This window comes from Hipposideros armiger, unplaced genomic scaffold (assembly GCF_001890085.2).
Source record: "Hipposideros armiger isolate ML-2016 unplaced genomic scaffold, ASM189008v1 scaffold_380, whole genome shotgun sequence".
Classification (NCBI taxonomy): Eukaryota; Metazoa; Chordata; class Mammalia; order Chiroptera; family Hipposideridae; genus Hipposideros; species Hipposideros armiger.
In genome coordinates this window covers 177,871-204,909 of record NW_017731730.1, presented here as the reverse complement: position 1 = coordinate 204,909, position 27,039 = coordinate 177,871, and the positions used below count along the sequence as shown (strand labels likewise).

Genomic DNA, 27,039 nt, shown 5'->3' with positions numbered 1-27,039 from the left:
CTCTTCAATGCTCTCCCAGCATGCACTCCGGCCACCCCCATCTGCTCTCCCACTTCATCCAGAGAGATCTTTTCAAAACATAAACATAACCGTGTCACACCTCACCTTCATCCCTATGGCCCTTCAGTAGCTGACAATAGTTTTTAGGATAAAGACAAGCTCTGTAACATGGTCTATATGGCTCAGCACAGCCACCGCCTCCCTCTCTGCTCCCCAGCCACACTGGCTGTCTTCAATTCCATGAATAAGCAGTGCTCTTTCTTGCCACAGGGCCTTTGCACACGCCGTTCCTTCCGACTGGAATGTCCTCTCCCTTCCATCACCTGGCTAACTCCAATGACCCAGATCTTGGCTTATCACTACTTCCTTATGGACTTTCCCTGACTGTCCCTTCCAAGTATAGGTCACATTCCTTCATAAGAAGCACTTAGAGAAGTGAGTTCCTTTCCTTCAATGGCTTTCTGAGTTTATAACCAAATATCCTTTTGCGAGATTCTTTGATTAACAGCAGTCCTCCCCACTCAAAGGGAAGCTCTGGGAGAGCATGTCTCTTCTTGGTTTGCCATCAAATTTCAGCACCCAGCACAGTGCCTGATGCAAACTAAGTTTCAATTCATACGGACTACATATATTCATGCATGAATGAAAGGAATTGGGAAGGAAGGGAGAAGAGAGCATTCCAGGCATAGAAAAAAAGGTGCTAAGAATCCTACAAGACTACCTACCACTCCTGCAGTTTGATGAAGCCATAACAGTGTGTTTATGAACGTAAAAGACTGAGTGAGGACGCCCAACGCTGCCCCCCCCCCACACACACACACACACACAGACGTCCACGAGGTACATACCCAAATTCCGGAAAGTCTCTGTCAAAATGCACACTGTCCTCATAAAAGATATTCAGCTCTGCATCAACAGCAACAACTTTCACCTGGAAGGCATTTCCCAAAATTGGTGTATAGAATTCTCAGTTTCTACACTGGTCCAGGGGTACAAACATCACCAGGTGAAGCCCAGCACCCTGGAAGTGAGTGGTTCAGGCGGGAGGCCTCCTGGAAAGCTGGGGTGCATCATCATAACTGTGACAAAAGAGCCTCATCTGGGGACATACCCAAAGATATAGTAAAACAAAGAAGCTGAGACCCACGTAGCTCAAGGAATCTCTGTCCCTCAAACAGTCAAATGAGACAGATGTTCACTGATGAGCTGGCTTCCCTCACCTGGCAAAGAGGCCTGAGAAAGCCATAGAGGGCAAGGAATGGAAGGAAAGGTCTGGAGATATTTCTGGGGGTCCACATCTGCAGGGACCTGAGAAACCGGGCAAGGCCCCTGGGCTGTTGTTCATGGTCATGGGCCAGACACATATAGTGTCTTAAAGCAGGCCTCCAAACTCAGAAGTAAGATTCCTCTCCTGGACAGATGGGGAAACTAGCAAGGTAACCTGACTAGTCCGAGGTCCCACAGGTCTAGTGGTCACGGATTGTCAGAGGCCTGCCTTCCTGACCCATTTGAGAAGCAGGTTTGAGTGCAACTGTGGTGATTCCTCAAGTTAAGGAGGAGCGCCTTGGTACCCCATGCCCAATTTGAAGGCAAAGTTTGACTTCGCTCGCCTGTCTGCCAGGTCCTTGGAGCAGCACAGCTCGCCTTTTGGCCAGTAGTGCTGGGCACGTTGACATGGGCATGCTGGTGCCAACCAACGGGGGGGCAAAGTCCATTTGTACATTCTGCTCATTTCACTTAAAAAATAAAAAAGTTTCGAGCAGCACTGGTTATGCCTGTGTGCACGTCTACCAGGATGTCTGGGACACCCTGTCTTACAGTAGTTGAGTTCCTTCGGGTCCCTGTCACTCGGTGGTCATGACGGTGCTCGAGACCACCAGGTCCCCTGGCTCCTCTGGGCACTTCCTCGCCACGTGCTCGCAGGATCCCGCCTTGGGGTGGAGTTGGGGGAGGACGCCGTTTCCGGGAGAGCCAGGGTCCAGGCCGGGTCGCTGTCGCATCTTGCGAGCGGGTAGCCCTGGCAAGGAGTCGTCGGGCAGAGGCGCCGGATCCCAGAGAAATCCGAAAGGGAGGCGCGCCCGCGGCTCGTCCCAGAGGTCCCCGCACACGGGTCCCCGCCAGCCCTCCTGGCGACGCGGAGAGGAGGCCCCGCGCCTCCCGGACCCGGAGCCAGCGGCAGTACCTGCTGTGTGCTGAAGTCCCAACCCAGGCAGCAGCAGCGAGTGGCGGGCTCGACCATGGCCACGGCAGGTCCCGCGGCGCGCTCGTCTGTCCCCGCGGCGTGGCTGTCGCTGCGCTCCAACGCCCGGGGACGCAGGAGCCCGCCCCTCGCCCCGCCCGGCCGGACTCCTGGACCCGAGTCACATGAGGGCTTGTGCTCTGGCGCCGCCTGCCGGGCGACGGGGGTGGAAACGCTCGTCTGGCCGGGGCCTGGAACTTTGAACTTGTGCAAGAGATCCATGTCCCCTGCACAGCCCGCACCCTCCTAACCCCACCTCACCCCTCGTCCCCATCTAAATGTGCCCCCTGCAGAGGCCTTGCTCTAATGCGTCTTGGTGTCTCTCCGAGGACACCTGGGTCAACTTTAAGCTAGCTTGTCCCTACCCGTCTCTCTGGTGGCCCTGGGCCTGAAGACCTACCTACATGGTCATGTATTGGGTACTGGAACAGTTGTCCACTCATGGTGGTGACTCCGGGGTCACAGGGAAATGTGCCCTCGGGCTGGAAGCACTGGGCTTCAGCAGGCCCTGTCCTGACCCAGCAAATCTGAGCGGTTCCCAGCTCTAACATGTGCCACATCCCACCTCTGTATTTAAAACCAGAACTGATGCCCCACAGAGGGGCTCATTTGTCCCTGCTGTCATCTGGTATTGATGGTCTAATGTCAATTAGATTAGGGCCCGGCGTGGTGAAGGCGGAATGAGAACCAAAATCAGACCCATTCCCTTTCTTCATAAAGCTGAGGCCACCTTCGCTTCCCCTCATTCCATCCGGCCATGTCCTTATGGTCCCTAGAACTGACTTCTTCCAGAAGTCCTGCCAACACCCACCTAGATGAGATGCCCCTCCCAGGAACTTTCCAGCCCATCAGAGCCGCTGATGCAATGGTCCAATTACCTATCTTTCTCTTGATGAGCTGCCTGGAGCCCAGATCCTCCTCTTCACCCAAGGTCCCAAGATTAGTAGCAGAGCTGGGCCCAGAGCCAGTAACTTAAACTCCATTATCCACATTTAACTACAAAAAAAGGCAATTTTCTGGGCAGCCTTGTGAGAAGGCTGTGGCAATATACAAATGTCTCATGAAGGCCAAGGCTACTGGCTCTTTCTCAAGCTGCCTCACAGGGAGGCCTTGTCTTGTTCTGAGTACCTTTCTCTTGGGCTGTGGCCCCCACCCCATTCTGGTGACTCATCCTTTCTCTTGATGGAACAGCCCTTTCACTGTGGCCACAGAGAAGGCTGGAGGCCTGAAAGCGTGTTTGTCTACGTGAAGAGACTGTACATTCATGATCTGATCCAATCCATTAGCAATGAATGAAGACAAACATCCTAATTCCAAGTTGTCCACGATTCTCACGTTGTCTTCCTATTGCTGTCCTGAAAAGAGGCACCCAGTAGTAGAGGAGTGTCGGGAAACCCTTGGGAAGTGCAGCCCTGACCTGAGGTTGGTCTTTTGCTTGTCATGTTCCGAGCTTGAACCTGGCTCCCTGCACGTTGAACCCCTGCACTGACTTTGGAAACTGCCCTGGAGGTGTCTCTTTACATTGACAGGGAGGCCCACAGTCCTAGGGAAGAAAAAAGGGGTTCTATGGAAAGTAAATTAAAATGCAGACGTTACCCCCTAACCACCAGCTTCTAGACCCGGCTCCCACAGATAGTTGTTAATAACCTGGAGCATGATTTTCCAAAGCCTTCTTTCATGTATTCAGGACTACTGGGTTTAATTATCTGCCTCACACGCTTATGTAGTGGGGGAAGGGCAGAACCCAGTAAGGGATGAATGCTTTCAAATTGGAAAAATGGAAGAAATCTGTACTCCCATTTAATTTTTCTAAAGTCAAATTTGCTTCTGAGGCGAGTACAAATGCATACGCAACAGGCGTAGTCACACTTTGGTGAAAATAAGCACCTTTCTTCACAAAGCTCTTTGGAATCTGTTTTGCTTAAACATCAAAGTCCACCAAACTTTCTCCAGACATCAACACACAATCAGCTTTAAAAAATGTTAACTTCAGCTGCATGAGTCATTTATTTAACTAGAGGCAGGATCCACCTCTCCCCCTCAAACTTGGACAAACAAATCTGTGTAAAGTTGGCTCTGCCAATGGGTATGTTCAAAGCATTTATTTTCCCTCATAATAGCTTCCCACTGAACTTACAAAGAATTTGTACTGCCTTTGAGATAGAATAGACAGAAGAATTATTGAATTTCTAACATATCTCACGATGACATCTATAAAATGTCAAACAGATATGTATAATATTGGGTTGTCGGAAAAGTCGTTTAGTATTTTTTTTCCTGTTTTTCATTGCAAAAATGTGTCATGACTTTTCCAACAACCCAATAAATTAGTGAGCCTGAATTATAATTGATTTATCTATTTTATTCCTTAATTTCTAATTATTTTTGGTTCACTAACTTTTATCTTTGCCTTAGCAGTGGAAGGGATAGAAATTAAAGCTACCAATGTAATCCTAACTTTTCACTCTTAAAACTACTCATTTAGATAACTATATATTAGCCTGGAGTCCACCCGAGTGTCACTCACAGGGAGCCTGGACAGGAACATGTGGGGTCGACTCACTATTGAATATGATGGAGCAATTTGAAACCCTCAACTGGATCAGTGGTTCCCAAATGTTGTCACTTCCCGGCACCCTTAGAATCTTGACAATTTTTTCACAGTACTCCTAGGCCAAAAAGAAATGGCTAACAACTCTGTTTATTAAGTAGTTAGGTCCAAACAGCTTAATATATATATTTATGTCCTAATAACTGAGTAGCTGTTTGAAGAAAATAATACACATAAATTGGAGGAGAAAATAATATTTCATTTCATTCTTATACAACCAGAATCACATCCTAAGGGGACGTGTGTTCCTGTTGGGAACTATGCAACTTCTCAAATGTTGGGATCAGATTGGATACTGCCATCCTCACTTAATAACTCTATTTTTGGCCTTTTGCGAAACCTCTTCCCCTTTCAATTGCTACTGTTGTTTATTTTTACCTCCTCTTTTTTTTTAAAAAAAAATTCATGTTGGCAGAGATTCTTCCATTTGTCCATATAATTAATTTTCTCAACTAATTTTCAGCCTCCATTTTCTATATTACTCTTTGCTTTCCATTTCATTAATCTCTGCTTTATCATTTTACTTTTTTATATATTTAATGAGCATATTTACCTATTTTATTTCTAACTAAGTTGCAATACCTAGCTCATTAATCGCCAGCCTTTCTCCTTTCTTGATATAAGCATTAAGACTCTAAGTTTTCCTCCTAGTATCATTTTAGCTGCATTCCGCAGTGTGAAACACAGCCTTTTTATCATTCAGTCCTAAATATTTTCTCATTTCTGTTGTGATTTCTCCTTAGACTCACGGTTGTTTAGCAATGTTTTAAAATTTCCAGATAGGTGAAGGCGTTACGTTTACCTTTTTGTTATTGATCTCTGACTTAGCGATTCTCCTACTTCAGCATGCATCAGGGCCCCCTGAAGGGCTTGTGAAAATACAGATGTCCAGGCCCCATTCCCAGAGTTTCTGATTTGGTATGTCTGGCTGGGGCTCTGCATTACAGTAGCCACCAGCTACAAGTGGTTATTTAAATTTAATTTAATTTGAACAAAATTAATGCAATTCCTTAGTCGTATTATTCACATTTCAAGCGTTTAACAGCCCCATGTGGCTAGTGGCTACTGTACTGGACAGCACGGATATACAACATTGTGCAGAGGCCTCTATTAAACTGGAGTGGTGTGGTTGAAAGGGTCTAGGAGGCACAGCCTTAAATCTTTTGAAGTTCTTAATAAAGGGCCTTACAGTTAGTTGTATTCTTGACCTGCTCTTGACCCTGAGGCCCAGGAATCTGTATTTCTAACAGGGGCCTTGGGTAAGTGTGTTGAGTGAGTTCTACAGACCTGTGTTTGGGAGCCACACGTCCAAGCCCCATCCTGCTGGGCCTAAGTTACACTTCGGCCTCCTAATTCATATCCTCTCACCCACTCGAGCTCCTCCAGCCCACCTTCCCACAGCAGCCAGAGTGACCTCTGAGGAAGGCAAAGCTGAACCAGATGTCCTCCTGCTTAAAACCCACCAGAGGCTCCGCACTGCCCTCAGGATGAAGACACAGGCCTTACCTGGGCCTATGGGCCTGTCCACAGCACTGGTCATGCTAGAGGACAAACAGGGGTTGGCTTGTAGTCTCCTCCTCCAGCCCCTCAGTTCTTGAGGGCAGGTGTGGCACTGTCCTCAGTACCTACGGGAGCTGGTCACAGAGCAGGGCACAGACAGTGCTTGTGGAATGAATGTGCCTGACAGGGGCTCCGAGTGGCGGTGGGGGAGGTGCACTGCTGGGCTGTTTGCTGGGCAGGGCTGGGTCAGTCTGGGCTCCACAGGCTGAGCTGGGGCAGGGCTGAGCTGGGACCTTGTCGGGCCTGCTGGGGCCGTCCGAGGGCAGGAGGATGCAGCTCCAGGTGGGAAAGCTACCGCCTGCCTTTAGTGGCCTGAGGTGATGGCTTGTCCACATCTGCTCAGGTGAACGTGTCCTTCTCGCTATCCCTGGAGCTGCTCTCCTATCAGAGGCTCCCAGCTGACCAGATGCTGCCCGGAGTAGACATTCAACAGAGCGCGAGTGGAGAGAGAGAGATGGTGTTTACCCAGAATCTGCTCCTGGAGTACGCCAACCAGACCACTCAGGTGAGTCCTGGGCCTGCTGCACATGCTGAGGGTGGTGGAACTCTGTTCTGGTGGGGTGAAAGGACAAGCCCTGGCAGGGCCCTTAGAATAAGAGGAGCCCCAGCCTCTGCCCTGAAGGCCATCTGCCATGGAAGAGGCCTTGCACATGGAGAGATGAGGGTCCTCCATCCTTACTTGTCTTAGGAGCTCAGAGCAGGTAAGGGGCTATACAGTGAAAAGTCAGGGAAGGCTTCCTGGAAGAGGTGGCATGTGAAGCCTCCTATTTAATCAGTTTAATAAAGAGAGAAGGGAAACTACATTCAAAGTCAGGATGAGGGAATAACCTGATGAGGGGGGACAGGGAGCAAATGAGGCAGCTGAGAGATAACTTTCGGGTTTGTGTGGGGCTTTGGGCACCATGGGCCTAGTTCCATGGACTGTGACAGAAGGTCATGGAGCTGTGATGTAGAGCTGAGCTGGAGAGGCCAAGGGAGAAGAAGAGATGGCCCAAAGCCCCAAAGGAACACATGGCTGGACAAGAGTGGGGAGGAAGACAGGAGGGTGACCCGATAAGGGAGCAGAAACCACAGAGCCTGATCAGGGCAGGGGTGGCAGGGGGAGCAGATGGCACCTTGCTGACCGTTTATCTGCTCAGAATCCCACCAGCAGCTTTAGAGGGCGGCGCCCCTTCCCCTCACCATGGTGCTACCTGTGCACTCCTCAGGGTGTCAGTACTTGGAAGTCCGCAGGGTTGCCCACCAGAGATTGGGGGAGGAGGGGGCTCCCTGGGGCGGTGCATAGGAGCTGCCTGCCCTCATGAGGAGGTCAGACTTACACTCGGGGCCGTTGGAACTGTGACTGGGGTTTGGGGCTTATCCTCAGGGCAGTGGAAGTCAGAGGTCGGCCAAGCCGGAGCCATGAGGGAAGGCACTGCCACGGAGGCTGAGAGGGGTAATCCCCAAGGCCATGCTTATTTGGGAGCATCAAAGGAAAAACTGAGTGAGAAAGCTCCGTGCCATGGTACACATGGGAGAAGTTCTCATTATTCCTTCGCATTCCACCCCTGCCTTGACAGGTGCATACAGTGGGACTATGAAGTGTGTCCTCAGCCTGCACTGGAGCTGGAAGCCCCCACACACAAGCAGATGCCTGGGCTCGAGGACATGGGCAGGGGGGAGGCACAGTCCTGCCCTTGCCCACTCCTGGCCTTCACAGACACGGCCCACCCCCACACCCCGTCCAGAGAGCTCCCGCTTGTCCCCAGCCGTTAGCTAAAGACGTTAAGGACTCTGGATGAACCCGTCCGACTCACTATCCTTTGGGCCTGGGTCCTTGGGTTCTCCAGACACAGTCAATTTTGACACAGCCATTTCAAGTCCAACGTGGTAACTTTATTGGAATTAATCACATCTTAGCTCCCCGAGAAGGGGCCATTTTTGGATCTCGAGGGCCAGCTCAGAGCAGGACTGACCCTGCCCCTCGAGTTGGACAAGGCCTGGGATTTGCGGTCTGGAATCCATGGCCCCATACCCAGACACTCAACTTCAACCTGAGATCAACTTGGGGCCTGACTCTCAGTCATCCAGTCTTGTCTGCCGTCGCTTCTTTGTACTGCAAAGGCGTGTCGGAGAGAAGGTCTGGGTCCAAATTCATGGCATTGAGAAAGGTGTTCTTTACTTCCTCATTCGTATCATCACAGAATGCATCCCCAGTTGTTGAATCCTTGCTCAGGCTCCTGAACAAGCCATTGGAGAAGAAGTCATGAGCTGCGCTTTTGGGAGCTGAAAAAAGCAGCAACTCTGGGGCAGCTCCAGCCATGACGGGCTCTACATCCCTGAGAGGTGGGGCTTTCCTACGCCTGCAGGTCCCCAGCCAAGCCTCGCCGTGAGCCCAGGATGAACGCTTGCCTCTAGAATCAGGCCTGTTCCATCTCTTGACCCCAGCCAGACCCTTTACTCTTCTGCATCTTTAGAGGTTCTGCGCCCCATCTTCATCACTAGCATTTACTGAGCACTTGTCACATGTCAGATGCTGTGCTTTATGTGGGTTTAATCCACCCAAAAACCCCGTGAGGGAGGGAGGCTAGGCTACATGTTTTTATCTATCTGTGCCTTAGTTTCCCCATCTGTAAAATGGGGGATAGTGACGGGACCTTCTTTGCATGTCGTTGTTGTTAGGACAACGAGTGTAAAGGCATGTATAGAACAGGACCTGACAGACAGTAAACGTTCAGTACCTGTTAGCTATTGTTATTACTGTTATTTCATTTTGCAAATGAAGAAACTCAGAGGTAAATGAAGAGTCTTGGAGGTATTAGGTAACTTCCCTGTGAACATCTAGGAAGTGGAAGCAGAGACAGAAATCCAGCCTTCTGGCTCCAGAGCCTGTGTTCTTAACTATTAATTCTATGCCGTTACTCTGCTGCATTGCACTTCCCTCTCTACAATGGGGCAAATGCCTATTCATCCTTCAAAGCCCTATTCAAATGTCACTTCCTCTGTGAATCCTGCCCCAACTCCCTGGACGAAAGTCTCTCTCTCCTGGGACTCCTGTAGGTCCTGTACATCCCTATGTCAGAGCCCATTAGTGACAACTGTTTGCATAATCTGTCTCCCCATAAACTTTGGCTTGCTTAAGGCTGGGGACATCTTACCTCTGCCAGTCCAGCCCTGGGACAATGCCTAGCACAGGTGGTGCTAGTGAGAGTTTAAGGAGGGAGAAGAATGGTGGGGAGGAGGGCAGAAGGAAGCCAGAGGCAGTGACCCCTGTGGTATGAGCAGAGGGCACTGAAGGACATCAGGCAGCCTCTGCCCCCCACTGCTGCTCAGGTCCCCTGGGGTCCCAGGAGACAGTGATGGACTATGTTGGCCCAAATCCCAGAAGTTATGGTTCTGCCAATTGTGGCAAGTCTTCTCCAAAGGTACTGAGGATACTGGAGAACAGCGGCACCCATGTAGGAGTTGGGGTAGAGCCCAGTTCCCAAATGGGTCCTGGGCTGCTCATGTCAAGAGGCCAGAGTCATGAATCAAGACCAGGTTCAGGTGGTTTTGAGCAACTCGGGAGTTCAGACGGGAAAGGAGAGGTACTGAGAGAGCTGGTTCCAAGCCAGTGCCCTCTGCTTTGGAAGAGCAGGGAGCCCAGGGTATCTGGAAGGCAGCACTCCAGTCCAGACAGGCAACAAGGAGGCAAAGAGAGGAGAGGACCTAGCCCAGGCTGGGTGGGAAGAGCCAAGCAGGACAGGAGCTGGCAGAGTCTGGGCTGCATGGAGTTGGGTGGCAACATCCAGGAGCGCTACGGATCAGCGGTTCTCAACCTTTCACAGGGGTCGCCTAAGACCATCGGAAAACACATATTTTCGATGGTCTTAGGAACCGAGACACCGCTCCTCTATCTGTCTCCATGCCCACATGCAGATACGCCCACATACGAGTACCCGGCGACCCCTGTGTAAGGTTCGTTCGACCCCCAAAGGGGTCGCACCCCCCAGGTTGAGAACCGCTGCTATGGACACAGAGTGGCTCTTGTGTCACACGCCCCTTGGGCACAGAGGCCGGGATGGACAGCTCCTGACATACTCTCACTGCCAAGGGCTTGAGAAGCAGGCCCTGTGCTGGCCAGAGCCCAGGGGCCTCACACACCTACCTTTTACGTAAGGGATAGTTGTCCAGACTATCGGAAAGGGGCTGGTTATGTGTTTCTGGAAGCAGGGAGCAGAGGGACAAGGCCAAAATGGCTGACAGGCAGCTGAGAACACTGGATAGGACGGTGAGGCTATGGTTGATGAGTGTCAGTGACAAAATGGCTCCAGCCACCCAGGCCAGAGACACCAGCCCTAGACCTGTCGCCCTGGAAGGAAAGGTCAGAGCTTATCTGGGGTGCCTTGTAAGCCCAGAGGCTGAATAGAGTGGGAGAAACAGCTCCCCCAAACCCCACACCCTCCAGTCTCTACTGTGTCCCAACTCATAGTGCGACCTTGGGGAATTTAGTTCTCCATTGATTCAAAGTAGGTAGTAATTCCTTCTGGGCCTCCTTAATGGGGTCAGGAGTGGGAGAAGTAAGACCCATACAACACTGAGGGGGCGCAGGCAATGATGCTGGGTGGGTAGGACGATGTTGCTGCCATCACTGAGGGCCCCCGCAGTGAAGGGCCTGAACCTCAGAGTGGCCCAGACATGTTTCAGACAGTCAATGCAAGGACCAGGCTCAGACTGCTGAGGGCCAAATGCCAGTCCTGTCACTTGCTTTGTCTGAGCTTGAGCCAGTGCTTTTGCCTCTAATTTTATTGTCTCAAGTAGGTCTCATGACCACGTTTGGGAGATTTTGTGTGTGTGTGAGGGTTAGATGGGGTAATCCATGTAAACTTAGCACACTGCCTGCCACCAGGTGAATGCCCAGTCACAGCTGCTGCTATTCATCTTGTGATTGTCCCTCTCTCCCCACCCACCAGGCTCCTACCTGAGGACAGTAGGGAGGAGCTCAGCAGTGTAGATGAAGAACACGGTGACTGAGGCGGCCAGGCTGCATTCTCCGACCAGGACCATTAAGACCATCATGGATGTAAACTCTGTGGCCAGACAACAAGACCACCTGAGTTTAGGGCTGTCCTCTGGTCAGGACAGGTGGGGGAGGCCTGCACGTCAGCTCTCCTTCAATCCCTCTCAGAAGGCATCTCAACAGTCCAGCCCCAGCACCCTGTCAGCCGACTCAGGCATTCGGTCCAAGGAGGGTCAGTCTGCAGAGGCCCAGTTAGGCTGGGAGTTAGTACATCTGCAGTGGGAGGGAGAGCTGGTCGGCAGGACAGGAGGTCTCACTGGGACCCCTGTGGCCTCTCAGGCCACCATCTACCATGCTGGACTCAGCCCCCCACACCTCAGCCTCCAGGCTCTCTCCTGTCTTGGTGACCCTCACTCCGTGCCCCCCAACCACCCCCACTACCTGCTGCTCCCTGGGCGACCACTCAGCACCAGGCCTGTGGATTTCCTGCTCAGGGCTCTCCCACTTTCCCTTTCATCAAGGTGGACAAGGGCATGGGGTATCCCTGGGGTCCGAACAGCTAGACATTCTAGGTGGCCCGACTCTGGGCAGCCAGATTTGTGCGTTGGAGGAAGAAGAAAGGATCCAGCAAACACCATTCTTCAGGCCTGGCGAAGCGGAAACCAGATCCCCAGCTCACTGACCTGGGGCCACGAGTTTGCAGCTCCTCCGTCAGCCTCTGCTGGACCCTGCCCCAGCCACCTCCCCACTCCAGCTTTTCTTGACTCTGGGATGAAACTGGAAATCTAGTTTTATCTGTTGGGGAGTCTATTCCTTGTTTTTCTCACCTATTTGAGAGTCTTAAACATTTCTGCTTGACTCAGTATAGATCCAACTTAAAAAAAAAAGAAAACAAAAAACAACACACCAAGCAATAGAAATTGAATATGATTTTGTTTCCCCATTTTGTTTTAGCCAGTCCAGACTGCCAACATCTGGGAGAAGAAAGGTCCCGGTCAAGACACGCACAATTCCAGCACCCACTGAGAGAGAGGCAGTCCCCAGGAGGCAGATCCTAGATGCCACCGCCTCAGCGTAGGCCCCAGCCTTGTGGTTAGCAATTCCGATTCCGCAACGTCCTACCCACCAAGCATCACTGACATCTTAATGTCCACATCCTGAGCCTGCCACTCTCTTGCCCTGTGAACTGGGGCATAGTCATTGTCCTAGGGCTCTTTGAAATTTTGAAAATATTGCCAGCTGCCTCCCCCCCCCCCGCAACCCCCCGGTTTTCCGTCTCTAGTTCTGAGCCCACAGGGCACAGGGGCACTGTGCCCCTGGGAAGGAGAGGCCTCCATGCAATAATTCCTGCGAGTTTAGCCCTATCTGACACTCCATGTTCAGTGGGCAGGTCATGTTTTCCTGGTGAGTTGCAGCTAACAATCAGAGGCTACAAGCGAAAGGCAGGGCCTGGGGCAGCCAGCAGCTGAGGGCTATTTTGGCTGCATCTGTTCACATGAAACCACCAGAGCAGACGTGGATTGGAATCAGGTAGAAGAAGGCCAGCAGAGGAACGATTCCTCTGGACAGCCTGCCCTCTGTGAGTGCCCTGTCTTGGGACCCCCTGCCTGCCCTGGGGAGGGCAGCACTCTAGGGACTGGTGCCTGCTCTGGAGAGGCAGGGGCCTCTGCAGGAGAGGTAGGCTGTGGGTGCAGGAGGCTGACCCCAGAGGTATTGTTGGCCAGACAGGGCAGAAGGCACGAGGGAGGGGTGTGAGGCAGCAGGAAGGCATGGGGAAGCCCATCGGGGAGGGTGGGCGATACCTGGAGGGAAGATAAGAATAAGCAAGCTCATGAGGAAGCCTTGGAAGAGAGTCACACCCAGGCTCCATTTCCTCCCCATCTGCTCCAGGAGAAAAATATACCACAGCCGGGCGGGAACCTCCATGATGCCATGAATCACCAGTCTGGAGTGAATGTTCATACCAAAATCCTTCATCTTAATGTTCAGCGTGAAATAGCTGTAACCGACAGTAAACCTGGAATGAAGCCAGGAGAGGGACATTCAGCGAGACAGACAGACAGACAGACGACAGACACATACAGACGGGGCGGGGAATGAAGACAGAAGCAGGGGGCGGGCGCAGGGTGGGAATGGAAGAGAGAAATAAGCAGAGGCCTGGGACCTGTGGGCCACGCCAGGGTCCTTGGGCCTTGCTGCCTCGCAGCCCGGCCATGCCTCATTTCCTCAGCAGCGTTCCTGGCATGCACGTCTGTCTACCATCCCTGCTAGCTGGCCCTGGGTACTCACCACACGCAGCCCATCATCAAGGTCACTTTGCGCAGTTGCCTATTGTTATAGAAGTCCAGGACGGAGGCATTTGTCTCCCTCTTTCCAGACAGCTGTAGTTACAGGACAAACAGGACCAGCCAGAGGCAGGGCAGAGAGCCCAGTTTGCTCCCCACCCTGATAGGACCCACAAAGCCCATCTGCCCCCACAGTGTCAGCCCGGCCTCTGGCCTTCCCCTGGCAGGGTTGGATTTTGCTGTCACCATTCCCAAGCAGTGGGCTGAGGATACCTTCTGGGCCAAGGTCCCACTTGAAAGGATGAGGAGGAAGAGGCCCTTCCACAACCCCTTGCCTGGCCCCACTCTGGGCCTGAGGCCTCTTTCTTACCTTGTCCAAAAGGCTGAAAGGAATGGTCTTCTTGTTGATATAAGCTGCATAGCACAGCACCTGCTTGGCCTTCTCTACTTTGCCTTTCATCATCAGCCATCTTGGGGACTCTGGGAGAATCCTGCATGGTCCAGCCCTCTCTTATGCATCATTCCAAGATGCCCACCCCAGCCTCTGTGGTGGCCGTCCCGTTCCAGCATGCGGTCCTTCAGATGTCGGACCTCAAGATGCCCTCTGCCCCTCCTTGGCAGTCAGCCCTTCCCCTGTCCAAGCCACTGCTGCTCCATGTCACTCTGGCCATTCATTGCCTCTGCCTAACAGTTTCTTTCCCCTCAGCCACCTCTAAGAGCTCTTTACTTTCTATCTCAGGAGTCATCTCCACCTGCCCAGGCATACTGAGGGCAGCATTCTCTGTGCTCAAACTCTGTATTAGAGCCCCATTCTCATAGCTGAAATTTCTCTTCCTGTTCCCTCTCTGTCTCCTAACAGCCTGGAGAGTACAGGGGTGGAGGGGGATGGGCAGGACCCCGGGTCCAAACCCAGGGCCTGGCCCCTGCTGGGTGAATGGAAGTCTCCACTCTGTCCCATCTTCCCCTCTGCCACATCACCATTGTTTTCGACCTCAGAATAAATCTAGTCACTCAGTTCTTCCCAGTCCTCCAGGCTGTCAGAATCTACATATATTAACATTTAAAGCACTTTTGTGTTCCAGGAATAGTGCTCTCGTGCCCTTGTCTATATCATCTGGTTTAACCTCCGCTCCACCCTGGACCTACTATGATTATCCCTATTTTATTCCCAGACTCAGGGAGGAAGGGCTTGCCCAAGGTCACAGAGGCAGAGCTAGTATGAGCCTCGGTCCCCTGATAAGGCACTCTACAAAACTATGCCATCAGCCCCTGCTGATTTCTTGCAAGTCTCCCCTTCCTGTTCCAGCCTGGTCTCTGGGGACTGGTCGCTGTAAACACATGCCCAGGACACTAGTGACAACTTCATTCCTTTTACCTGCCCCCTCCCCAAGGAGCCAGGAGTCATCCTGTCATCCTGTCATCCACTCTCAGGCCACAGAACTCTCTGAAAGAAAGGCATCAAACTGGGACTTCTTGAAAAAAAAAGGAAGACTGACCACATGCCCACTAAAAAGGTGAAAAAAAAAATCAACTCTCAAGGACAAAGAGAGTGGGAGAGAGCACAAGATGGAAGGAAAATTTAACAAATGCACAAAGCCCACAAGTAGATGGAGAGCTGCTAATTGGGTGGGCAGGCAAAGCCCATGCCATGATGTAGGAACGAGATGCAGAACTGTCCTGGCTGCAGAGGACCCTGACACCCCAGTCCTCAGATATAGGACTCCAATTCCCTCCATAGTTTGCCCCTAGAGCACAGCTGGCTGAGGAAGAAGAGCTGCATCAACCTCAAGGGGCAAGGCTGAGGATAAACACAGGCGAACTGAGTGCAGGTCCCCACGATGGTGACAAGAGTCCCTGCTCCGGCCCCTTCACTGGGGAGCACAACAGCCAGGGTCAGGCCATTCCCTGGCTTTGGAATCCCTCAGGGAAAAGGCACCCGCCATTCGATCATCCAATAGTAGTGGTTCTCAAAAGTGTGGTCAGACAACAAGCAACATCAGCATCGCCTGGGAACTTGTTAGATATGCAGATTCTCGGGCCCCACCCCAGTCCTGTTGATTCAGAAACTCTGGGGGCAGGGCCCGGTCATCAATATTTTAACAAACTTCCATGTGATTCTGATATCCACATAAATTTGAGATCAATGGCCCTGAAGGATTACCAGTCAGTCAATCAGCTCCTTCTGTTTCCCATTAGCTTCCTAGTGACTTGCTCTTAAATACGAAGGGATGACCAATGGTCACTTGATAGTCAAGAAAGCCTCCCAAATGAAAAAGCGTCCACAATAATCAAGCAGGAAAATGACCCCAGAGGTCACAGATACTGTAGGGATCAGGAGAGGAGAAAAAAAGAAAACCCTAACTTGTATCCTCAAAAACATTTGTGAATGTTTTGCAATTTTATTTTCATAAAACAATTTCCAAATGCTATTGAGGGAAAAAAACAAACAAACAACTAAAACCAGAGAATAAGGAAAAGCAGTGTAGCCAAACGTTTACCTGGAACTTTTTTGTCCTGGAATTTCAGCTGAAGTCCCAAAGCCAGCGAGAATGGGTGATTACCTCACATTCTGAAGAGAGGTGTTAACACATTCAGGACAGAACTTAATAAAAAAAATTCACAACAGCACAGCAGCCCCTTGCCCCACCCACTTAGAGAGGCTAGAAATTTCCAGTTCATGGAAGTGAGAGAGTCTTGAGTCCCTCCCCCTCCCTGTAGTGCTGTCAGGACTCAAGCTCAGCAAAGGGGACTGACAGCCTTTGGGAAAGGTTGTCTGGGCCTCTCAGCCTCTCGCTGCAGGTTGCTGATTCTAAAAGGTGACTGGCAAGTGGACCCTGCTGTCTTGAAGGCACTCCACTTACTAGGGCGAGGAGACCTCTGCAGAAAGAGGCTGGGGGTGGGGCGAGGTCACAAAGCATTAGGAAATGCCAACACTATGAAGACCCAGAAACGAGCTCTTGAGGCACCTGCATTTGAACGTCTGCCCTACGAGTACGCTGACCATGATAACAGCCCCTCACACCGATTTTTGTCTCTTTTCTTTGATGTCCGCATCCCCTGCCTACAACTTGAAAGATCAGAGCAGGCAGACAGCTGATAAAGAGCAATGGATGAAACAGACCTTAACCCCTCAAGCACTACCCTGAGCAGGCTAGCCACCGGGGAGAAATTATAAATTGGCTATAAGGTCCAGTTTTGAATTGAACTGAATTGGGTTTTTTTTAATGCCTAAAAGTGAGTCTTAACTATCAAAATGAGACTTTTTCTTACAACTAAAAATAACTGGAAAGAGATGGAACTTGACCAAGATACTGTCAAGTATCAGGGAAGGGACAACTGACAGGACATGTCTGAAGGCAGGGGCTGAAGAAAAATGTACCCCATTCAATAAGCTGTGTACTTACAGTATGTAGAACTATGTAGAGATCTACCAGAAGAACGAGCTAAAAGACTTCTGTGTAATGGCTTCTAGGAAAGGAACTAGGGGCTGAGATGGTGACTTACTTTTCATCACAAACTTTTTGGTACTACATAGTTTTTAGCCATATGCATCGACTGCATTCATAACATTTAAAAAAAATGTTTTAAGGTCAAGCCATGAATCCCTGTTTCCCAGTTACCTGACAGTCATGCCACCTGGCATCAGCGGGGTCCCCACACTCACGTGGGTATCACAATGACTGTCAAAGCTGGTCCCCATCTTCTGTAGAATTTGGAAAGTCTCCAAGTCACCTACACGCCCTCACTCTTAACTAGTAAACCCACCTCTTACCACCCATACTGCGTATGGTGCAGTGGTTACAATGCAGGGACTTGGAGCCACACAGGCTGAGTCAAATCCCAGATCGCCTACTTTTTAGCTCTGTGACCTTGGGCAAGTTATTCTGACCCTCTGAAGCCTCAGTTCTCCTCACCCCTCCAGCCCCCATGACATGAGACTCACACCCATCTTGTAGGGCTGTAAAGGTTAAATGTGATAATGTCAAGATTGCGTAGGATCATTTCTTCACAAAGAACTGCTGAACTCTTAACAAGGTGATTTCAGCTCTCTTCCTCTCACCTCGCTATCTGCCTTCTCTTGTGTTCCTCTCCTTTTGCCACCTGCCCACAGATAGCAGTGCCATCTTGCTCTGTTCCCAACCCCTCCTCCATTTTTGCTCATTCAGATGTCCCTTCCTAGCCTTAATCTCTCAGGTTCCTGTCTGGGACTCCCCTACAATTAAAGACATCAGCTACCCTTCCCTGAGTCTGCCTTAGCTGCCAGGATGCCATCACATCTTTCCCCCTGGCCACCTCAGCCCAACGCTGTGAAAGAGCTGGCTCCATTTCTCAGCGCCTCCTCACTCCTCAGCCCCCTGCCACTCCACTGAAGCCACCTCAAGATCATTTAGGTCAACAGACATTTTCCAGCCTTATTTTATTTTATTTTTTGCCTTCAAACTTGACCATTCCCTTGCCCTTGAACTCCTGCCTCTCGACACTTTGCCTTCTGGTTTTCTGACCACCTCACTGACACCTCTTTGAGGGGCTCCTCTGAGGGGGTGTTAATGCTGGGGTTCTGCTCTTGGCTCTCTCTCATCTCGTCCAATGTACCTTCTCCCAGGGAAAATTCTACCCACTCCACCCCTTCAAGGACCCTCCATGCCCTTTCACCTCCAGCCCGTCGGACCCATCCCTGTGCATGCCCCGTACCCCTTTGCTCACCAGATATAGAAGATGATGGAGAATACAGGGGCCCCACCAACCAGAAACAGCAGTCGCCAGTGGGAAAGGCTGTAGGCAAGCCCAGACAGGAACATGATTCCCACAGAGAAAAAGCAGTGCGCCAGGATGATGGCGTGGGCCCCGTGCTCGCCCGCTAGCCACTCGGTCACTGTGCAGAGGCCAAATTCACGGTCAGTTCAGGGGCCTCAGGGCTGCCCCTGCACCCAGCCTTCTGAGATGCCCTAGCCGTGCTTGGCACAGCTCAAACTGGGCAGAAGTTCCTCTGTTTGCTCATGATCTGCCCTAGGTCCAGGGACAGCCCTCCAAAGCCAGGCAGAGTGCCCTGCATCCTCGAAGGCATACCTTAGGCCCCTTGCCTGACCCCCCAATCACACATATAGCCTTCAGGCCCCTCTCCCAGCCTGGCTGCTCCCTCTGTACACCTCTCACTGAGAAGGCCTGGTTCTCAGCACGACGCCCCCCACGCGGCTGACACGTGGTGAGACAAGGAACCACTGCCCTTTGCTCTTAGTGCATCAGTGCTTTGGCCGCTTAGGCCTGGCCTCTGTGGATGACCCAGATCTCTCTAGCCAGGCTTTGGCACACTCCCAACAAGAAGAGTTTCCTGCCAGGGAACCCCGAGCACACCGGGGGATGGCAGCTGTAAGGCTGAAAGAGTGTGTGCGCTTGGGGCTTTCCCAGCACTCAGGCCCAGGGTGAAATCCCAGCTCCTTCACTTCACGGCCGTGTGACGCTGAGCAAATTGTTTGACTTCCTGATAGAATGGCGCCTGCTAGACAGTGTTGTCAAGATGAAATGAGCCAGTACATACAAAGGGCTCAGCTGCTTGCTGGGCCCTTCTTCAGAGCTCAATAAATGTAAGCCGTGTGGAAGGTGTCAAGGGGTATGAGAGAAGAATGTGTGGGGTAGGAGGCAGGTAGCATGGAGGATGAGGGTGGAAGGGCAGTCTACACCCGCCAGGCAGCCTGGGTGGAGGCTCCTTTCTCCATGGCCTGCGCATTTGCGCCACAATTCTGCCCTCCCGGCTCCCAGTGAATGCACCCATGCCGCCCCCGCTCCCCGCTCCCATGCACCCCGCCCCTGTGGACCTGGCCTCATCCCCACTAGTCCCATCTTGTCCCCACACTCCCTGTCCCACCCCACTCTCTCCATGTGGCCTAACCTCCTCACCTAAAGATACGCTGCTGATGCTGTAGCCCACCAGCGCCTGGGACACCCCGAAACGGAAGAACAGATATTGGTGAAAGCTGCTGACGAAGGCTGTCCCGAAGCCAAAAATGATCAGCGCCAGCAGAGATAGCACAATGGAGGGGTAGCGGCCCAGCCTGAGGTCATTGAAGGGAGGCTGCGCCCAGTGCATGGACCTCCATAGCTGGCCCCAGCCAGACACCCGGGGCAAGGACCGGAGCCACCCATGGGCCTCTGGAGTACCCCTCCCCCCACCTCCCCCAACCTGAGACTCGGCAGCTCTGAATGCCCACCAGGAGGAGGCAGGGGTGCCCCAGGGACCAGAGGGAACTCTGGGAGACTTACTTGTCACTTATGAACCCCAAGACGAGTGACCCTATCAGGAGGCCCACCAGGAACAGGGTCTGCACAGTTTCCATGTTAAGTTCCTTGCCACACACCAGGTCAAACTGGGGGTATATGCAGAGGTTGGCCCCAGGCCTCTCCACCCAGGGTCAGCCTTCTGGGTCCAGATATTGAGCCTCTTCCCAGGGTGGGCCCTTAGGCAGAAGGGGCCTGGGACAGGGACAGGTAACTGTGGGTGTAGCATGCCTCATCTCTGTTACCTCTGCCTCCCATCCAGCATCTGGCAGACTCTGGGAGTCAGGCCTGGAGAGAGGGACCAGAGGCAGAGGCCAAGAGTGGGAGGAGGGGGAGGGAGGAGGTGGAGAGGTCACTGAGTAAAACCTGGCATCACTGAAGACCCTTCCCCAAATACAGATGCCCGGACCCAGCCTAGAGATTCCAATCGGGCCGGTCTGCGCTGGGCAGGCCCAGGTTGAAGCTTAGGCTGAGAAGTTCTGTAGGAGGTATGTTGATCTAAGCTGCTTCTTTCCTCAACTCCCTGCCTTCGGTGAGTTCAGAGGGCAGAGCCACAACTACAGAATAAACAATTCCCTGGACAGACGGCAAACTCTGCCATGTGCCTTTTGTCTCCTCCCCTCAATCTACTCGAGCTTCATGGCTAAGACAGGCGAGGCCAGGGCTGGGCAGCAGGAACCCTAAGTTTCTGCCCCGGCCCTGCCTCTACAGGGTGACCTTGTGCCCACTGCTTCCCCTCCACGAGACTCAGTTTCCCCACCTGCTTAGTAAGGGTGAGGGAACATCTCTGGGACCATGGGATAGCTACACACAACTCAGGACGAGGCACACCTCATTGATCAGTGATCGGCTCTTGCTCTCAGGATAGATCCACCCATCTTGGCATGACTGTGTGGCGTTGAGGCCAAACTGGATGATTGAATCCAGATCCCAGGCGACAGGCGTGTACATGAGGCATGTCTGGAAACTGCCATTGGGTCCCTGGGGTAGGGTCAGATTCAGCTGCTCAGCCTCTGACAGGTTGGGGCCCAAGGCTAGTATCCAGCTGGTATTGCAATAGGGCGTCTGGGCTGCGAACACGAAGATATCAGCAAACATGAAGAAGGCCAACAGGATGTTGGGGATAAAGGTGAGGGCCACCAGCTTCCGCTGGAATGTGCCAAACTCCCCCACCACATCCAGGATGTGGGTGAAATTTTCATCCTGCTCGGTTTCCATGGCCTTCAATATGCGTAACATCATCTGCGGAGACCAGGGACAGGGGCGTACTGCTGCCTCATGCTGGTTCAGTTTTGCTGGGACTCGAGCTTCACCTTCAACGTGCTTTTGCTTATCATCTGTTCAAAGAAAAGATTCGGCTCAGTCTCTACCGACGCCACTTCCCAGACATCAGAGATTGGCATAGGAGCCATGGACCAGAAATTGGCCTCTCTGGTTTGGAACAGTTTGGGGTCCAACTTTGATGTTCTCTGAAGTTCCCCCCCTTTGCTTCTGAAGTGTCTTTTTTTTTTCTTTTTTTTTTTTTAGCTGAGCCATCATGCCACTTGTTGGCAGCTCAGCAGCAGCTCAGCTTGGGCCGGGACTCGAACCGCTGTTGCTCAGAGCTCGCACTCTTAACCAACTGAGCCACTCGGCCAGCCCTGAAGTTTCTTAGTTAATATAATTTGTCGTCCAGCCCCCCCCTCCCACACACACACACACACACCACCACCACCACCACCTCCTCCTGCTGGCCTACCCATCCCTATTTTTTTCTTTAAGGTTTTAGAAAATGCTATGCTTCTGTTGTCATGAATGACTGAGTTCTGAGTTCTCCTGCAACTTCCCCAGAAATGAGACTTTGCTTATACACACACCAAGACACCACCAGTCATGCAAAAGAAGAGTGCTCCAGGGACCGTTCCTTCAAAACAAAAAACAAAACACAAACAAACAAACAAAAAACTCCAAAACAAAACAAAAACAAAATCTGGATCAGGAGTAGCCAGGAACTGAGAGGCCAAGGCTGATGGCTGGAAGCCTTGGCCATAGAGGTGGGAAGCCAGGGCCCGTACAGTGGGGCTCCAAAATAATAGGGTGACATACATCAGCATAGAGCCAAACCAGAGGCAGGGAAGTTGGGAGGAGTAAGGTTGCAATACTGACTGTAAGAATATTACTTTGGAATGGCAGCTAGGGGTGGTGGGTGGGAACTATTCTCAAAACTCTGTTTTGAGCCAAAACCCTCAGCAGGGCTGAAGAGGTCTTGGGTAGGAGCACCCCTTGACTACCAGCAGAAGCAGAAGCAGAAGCAAGCCTGCTCTGAAGGAAATGGCTCCAAGTTAACCCTGCAAAACGCTTACAGATTAAAAGCAAGGAGAGAGTTCAAAACAAAGATTATTAAACACATGAGAAGGCAAGCCATTCTGAGAGTCAACAGAAACCAGAAACAACAGATTTAGACTATGAACCTATGATTTTATATATAGAGATAGAGATATGTGTGTATATATATTTTCTGTCTCTGTCCATTGAGATGGCCTAAAAGCAACAATACCTTAATAGCAATGATCACACCTACTACTCAGATCTTGGTTTCTAAAGAAAAGAATCAGGGCTCTTTGGTGAAGTGGTCAATTCCACAGCTGGGGCAGGGAAACTATAAGATGAGTATGGAATGTCTAGTGGTGCCAGAAAGTAAGGAAGTGCCCCCAAAATGATGGGGGGCCACATCAGAAGGACACAGGGGCCAAATAGAAGAAGCCTCCAATGACCAAATCTGGGACAATTTTAGCAACCAAATAAAATATGAAAGTAATAGATTATAACCCACAGAACAAATGTATCTGAGTCCATATAAATAACTGAAAAAAACAAACAGGAGAAAAGGCATAGCTCTTCCTTCCTGCAGAATTCTAATTAAAATAGATAGAAGGAAATCATGGAAATAGAAAAATCACCATTTGGCAAGCATCACAGGTAAATGTGCTGCAGGCAAGAATCATTGATGGATATTAAAACTAGAGGATGAAAGTATGGGAAACAGATATTTGAATAGTCTGAAAGTATCTTCCCACAAGATACTTAGGGGAAAATAATAACTGTATAATGAAGAAACTTAGCAGACACCACTTCAACCAAGTGATGAAAATTCAAGTCACCAGTAATGGGACATGTTGACATCATGTACCCCTTGATGATATCATTCATGCATGAAGAAGGGCACATCATCACTTCTGAGGTATTGTTGCCAAAAAAAAAAAAAGCATAATATTCATACAGTCATGAGAGAACACCAAACAAGTTCAGGGACATTTTACAAAATAACTGGCTAGTGATTTTTAAAAGTGTCCAAGCATGAAGATGAAGCCTGGGGGACTTTTCCAGATTGGAGGGGGCTGGGAAGACATGACAACTAAATGCAGCGTGGGACCCTAAATTGGATCCCACACCAGGAGAAGAACATTAGTTAATTTGTGCAATTTGCCAAATTCAAGTGAGACCTGTAAATTAGTTAATAGAATTGGACCGATGTTAATTTTCTGATTGAGATGATTGGACTATGGTTAAGCGAGATGATAACATTAGCGGAAGCTGGGTAAAGGATAATGAAGATTCTGTGTACAGTAGTCCTGCATCCATCGTTTCACTTTCCACATTTTCAGTTACCTGCGGTCAAGCGTGGTCCAAAATTACAAAATGGAAAATTGCAGAAAGAAACAATTCCTAAGTTTTAAGTTGCATGCCATTCTGAGTAGCGTGATGAAATCTCCTTCGGTCCTGGTCTGCCCCACCTGGGATGTGGGTCATCCCTTTGTCCAGCATCTCCATGCTGTATACTCACTCATACGTTCCCCACCCATTGGTCACTTCGCAGCCGTTCTGGTTATCAGATCAACTGATATCGCAGTCCTTGTGCTCAAGCAACTGTTATTTTACTTAATAATGGCCCCAAAGCACAAGCCTAGTGATGCTGGCAATTCAGATATGCCAAAGGAAATCCGTAAACTTTACCATAGGTATGTTATGTATAGGAAAAATCAGACTATATGGGGTTCAGTACTATCTACAGTTTCAGGTATCCACTGGGGTTCTTTGAACACCCCGCAGGAACTGCTGTACTACTTTTGCAACTTTTTTGTTACACTAAAATTATTTCCAACAAAAAACGTTTTTAAAAACAGAGAAATTGAAAAAGGACACTATTTATAAAATGAAGAAAATATAAACTGGGAACAAATCTTACAAAATATGTGGGAAACACCCATTAGAATGGTTATCATTTAAAAACAACAACATGTGTTGGTGGGGAAGTAGGGAAGTTGAAACCCTTGTACATTGCTGACGGGAATATAAAATAGTACAGCCACTGTGGCAGTTCCTTGAAAATTAAAATAGAGTTATCATTTGATCCAGCAATTCTACTTCTGGATATAAGCCCAAAATAATTGAAAGTAGGGATTCAAACAGCTATTTGTACACCAATGTTCATAGCAGCATTATTCACAATAGCCAAAAGGTGGCAGCAACCCAAGTGTCCATTAATGGGTGAATAGGTAAGCAAAATGTGACTATATATATATATATATATATATATATATATATATACACACACACACACACACATATATATATATATAATTTAGCTTAAAAAATGAAATTGTGTATATATATATATATCACATTTTGCTTACCTATTCATATATATGGAATATTATTGAGCTTTAAAAAGGAATGAAATTCTTATACATACATGCTACAACACGGATGAATCTTGAAAACCTTGTGCTAAGTGAAATACGCTAGTCACAAAAGGACAAATATTGCATGATTGCACTTATATGAGGGACCTCGCGTGGTCAAATTCATAGAGACAGAAAGCAGCATGGTGGTTGCCAAGGGCTGGGAGGAGGATGGAATGAGAAGTTATTGTTAGATGGGTACAGAGTTTAGCTGGGGAAGATGAAAAGTCCTGGAGATGGATGGTGATGACAGTTCCACTGCCATGTGAAGGTACTTAATGCCTCTGAACCGTACTGTTAAAAAATGGTTAAAATGAACTCTTACAACTCAATAGCAAAAAAGAAAAAAAAATCCAACAACAGATAACCCAGTTTAAAACTGGACTGAGGGGGCCGGCCGAGGGGCTCAGCTGGTTAAGAGCTCGCTTGGGGCCCCAGTCACTGAGCCGCCGCCCAGGACTCAGCAGCCTCCCCCTAGAGCCCCCTCGCTTTCCGACGCTCCGTCCCCCCTGCCCGCCTTCTCCTGCCGCCGCCTTCCGCAGGCCGTTTCCACCAAGGAAAAGGAATCGTATCGTATGTCCGCTGTCCAGAACCTCCACTCTTTCGACCCCTTTGCTGATGCAAGTAAGGGTGATGCTCTGCTTCCTGCTGGCACTGAGGATTATATCCATATAAGAATTCAACAGAGAAACGGCAGGAAGACCCTTACTACTGTCCAAGGGATCGCTGATGATTACGATAAAAAGAAACTAGTGAAGGCGTTTAAGAAGAAATTTGCCTGCAATGGTCCTGTAATTGAGCATCCAGAACATGGAGAAGTAATTCAGCTTCAGGGTGACCAGCGCAAGAACATATGCCAGTTCCTCATAGAGATTGGACTGGCTAAGGAGGACCAGCTGAAGGTTCATGGGTTTTAAGTGCTTTTGGCTCACTGAAGCTTAAGTGAGGATTTCCTTGCAATGAGTAGAATTTCCCTTCTGTCCCTTGTCACAAGTTTAAAAACCTCACAGCTTGTATAATGTAACCATTTGGGGTCTGCTTTTAACTTGGACTAGTGTAACTCCTTCATGCAATAAACTGAAAAGAGCCATGCTGTCTAGTCTTGAAGTCCCTCATTTAAACAGAGGTCAAGCAGTATGCGCCTGGCAGTGTCCAGCCTGAAACAGAGCAATAACGTGATGTTTCGGCCAAGCCCAGAGCCCCAAGATCACAGATGGCTCTGTCTGGCCAGAAGCTCCTCGGCTGTCCCTCTGCAGCGTTCCCTGCCCTAAGAGAATGTCACCGCCTGAATTCCTACGGTGAAGCTGAGAGGAGGGGATGGGGTAAGGCAGCAACGGCAACTGTACCACTAGAGGGAGCTGTTCGGTGGCCAAAGATTCCTTGGTGTCTCCAACCTGACCCGGTGGGTGGAGCTTAAAGCAGCCACCTTCCCCTTCTAGTGAGGTGATAGGACATCTGGCTTGTCACCAAGGTCTTTTTGACCAGACGTATCCTAGCTGTTTGATGTCCAAACACCAGAATGTGAGGCCTACCTTCTATCAGTTAAACTTTTGACAAGGGAACAAATTTCAAACTGATGTCAGTTGTGTAGCTAGCTGTAGAGCTTGCAACTTACTAGCAGCAGCTGCCCAATGCCATGTGAAGTAAACTGATTTTTGGTTTTTTTCCCTTCAGTTTTAATGTTATGTGATGTATTTAAATAAAACTTGTTTTCAGAAACAAAAACAAAAACAAAAAAAAAAGAGCTCGCTTGGGCGCACCAGCTCTGAGCAGCAGGGCTGCAGTTCGGATTCCACACTGAGAACCAGTGACGCTGGCCCTCTACAGCTAAGATGATGAACAACAGCTCGACCTGGAGCTGGGCTGCTGTGAGTCGTCAGCGTAGGCTGCAGCAGGGCTGCAATGGGTTGCCCTGAGCTACGTGAGTGGCTGGCAGCCAGCGTGAGCAGCTGGTAGCTGGTGTGAGCTACTGGGAGCCACTGTGAGCAGCCAACCAACGACTGGCGACCGATTGCCTCATCCGGAAAGAGCACAATGATCGTATCAACATGGGCCAGTGAAGCGACATCCTCCACAACTAGACTGAAGAACAAAAACAGCAATTTGTCTACCTGTCTGTTCCCCTTCCCCGATTCCCCAATGCTGTTACCCGCCCCCCAATTCCCCAATAAAATCTTTAAAAAAAAATAAAACTGGACTGAGGGACTGAATAGACATTTTCCCAAAGATAACATACAAATGGCCAACAGATACATGAAAAGGTTCTCAACATTACTAATTAGCAGAGAAATGAAAATCAAAACCACAATGAGGGCCGGCCGAGTGGCGCGATGGTTAAGAACTCGCTTGGGATGCCAGAGGGCCCCGGTTCG

General features: G+C 50.2%; 2 protein-coding genes and 1 pseudogene across 3 annotated transcripts in view; 1 reads left to right on the top strand and 2 right to left on the bottom strand.

Moving 5' to 3' along the window:
• XYLB (xylulokinase) overlaps window positions 1-2,314 on the bottom strand; it is a 42,373-nt gene extending 40,059 nt beyond the window's left edge. The window contains exons 1-2 of the mRNA XM_019662803.1: window positions 2,183-2,314; window positions 849-931 (exon numbers count right to left, since the gene is read on the bottom strand). Of these exons, the coding sequence (XP_019518348.1) occupies window positions 849-931; window positions 2,183-2,239 (140 nt within the window). The 5' untranslated portion in view covers window positions 2,240-2,314. The remainder of the gene's footprint in view (window positions 1-848; window positions 932-2,182) is intronic.
• Window positions 2,315-7,972: 5,658 nt separating this feature from the next.
• Window positions 7,973-23,756, bottom strand: SLC22A14 (solute carrier family 22 member 14). Its single transcript, XM_019662723.1, has 11 exons — window positions 23,720-23,756; window positions 20,778-21,283; window positions 19,932-20,035; window positions 19,569-19,723; window positions 18,378-18,546; window positions 14,046-14,164; window positions 13,678-13,777; window positions 13,186-13,405; window positions 11,350-11,498; window positions 10,537-10,740; window positions 7,973-8,629 (listed from the first exon to the last, which is right to left on the bottom strand). The coding sequence occupies exons 1-11, from the start codon at window positions 23,754-23,756 to the stop codon at window positions 8,473-8,475; spliced, it is 1,920 nt and encodes a 639-aa protein (XP_019518268.1). The 3' UTR covers window positions 7,973-8,472.
• Window positions 23,757-25,151: 1,395 nt separating this feature from the next.
• LOC109393477 (eukaryotic translation initiation factor 1 pseudogene) lies at window positions 25,152-25,785 on the top strand (annotated as a pseudogene). Its single transcript, XR_002126267.1, has one exon. The product of XR_002126267.1 is annotated as a eukaryotic translation initiation factor 1 pseudogene (transcript).
• The last annotated feature ends 1,254 nt before the right edge of the window (window positions 25,786-27,039 follow it).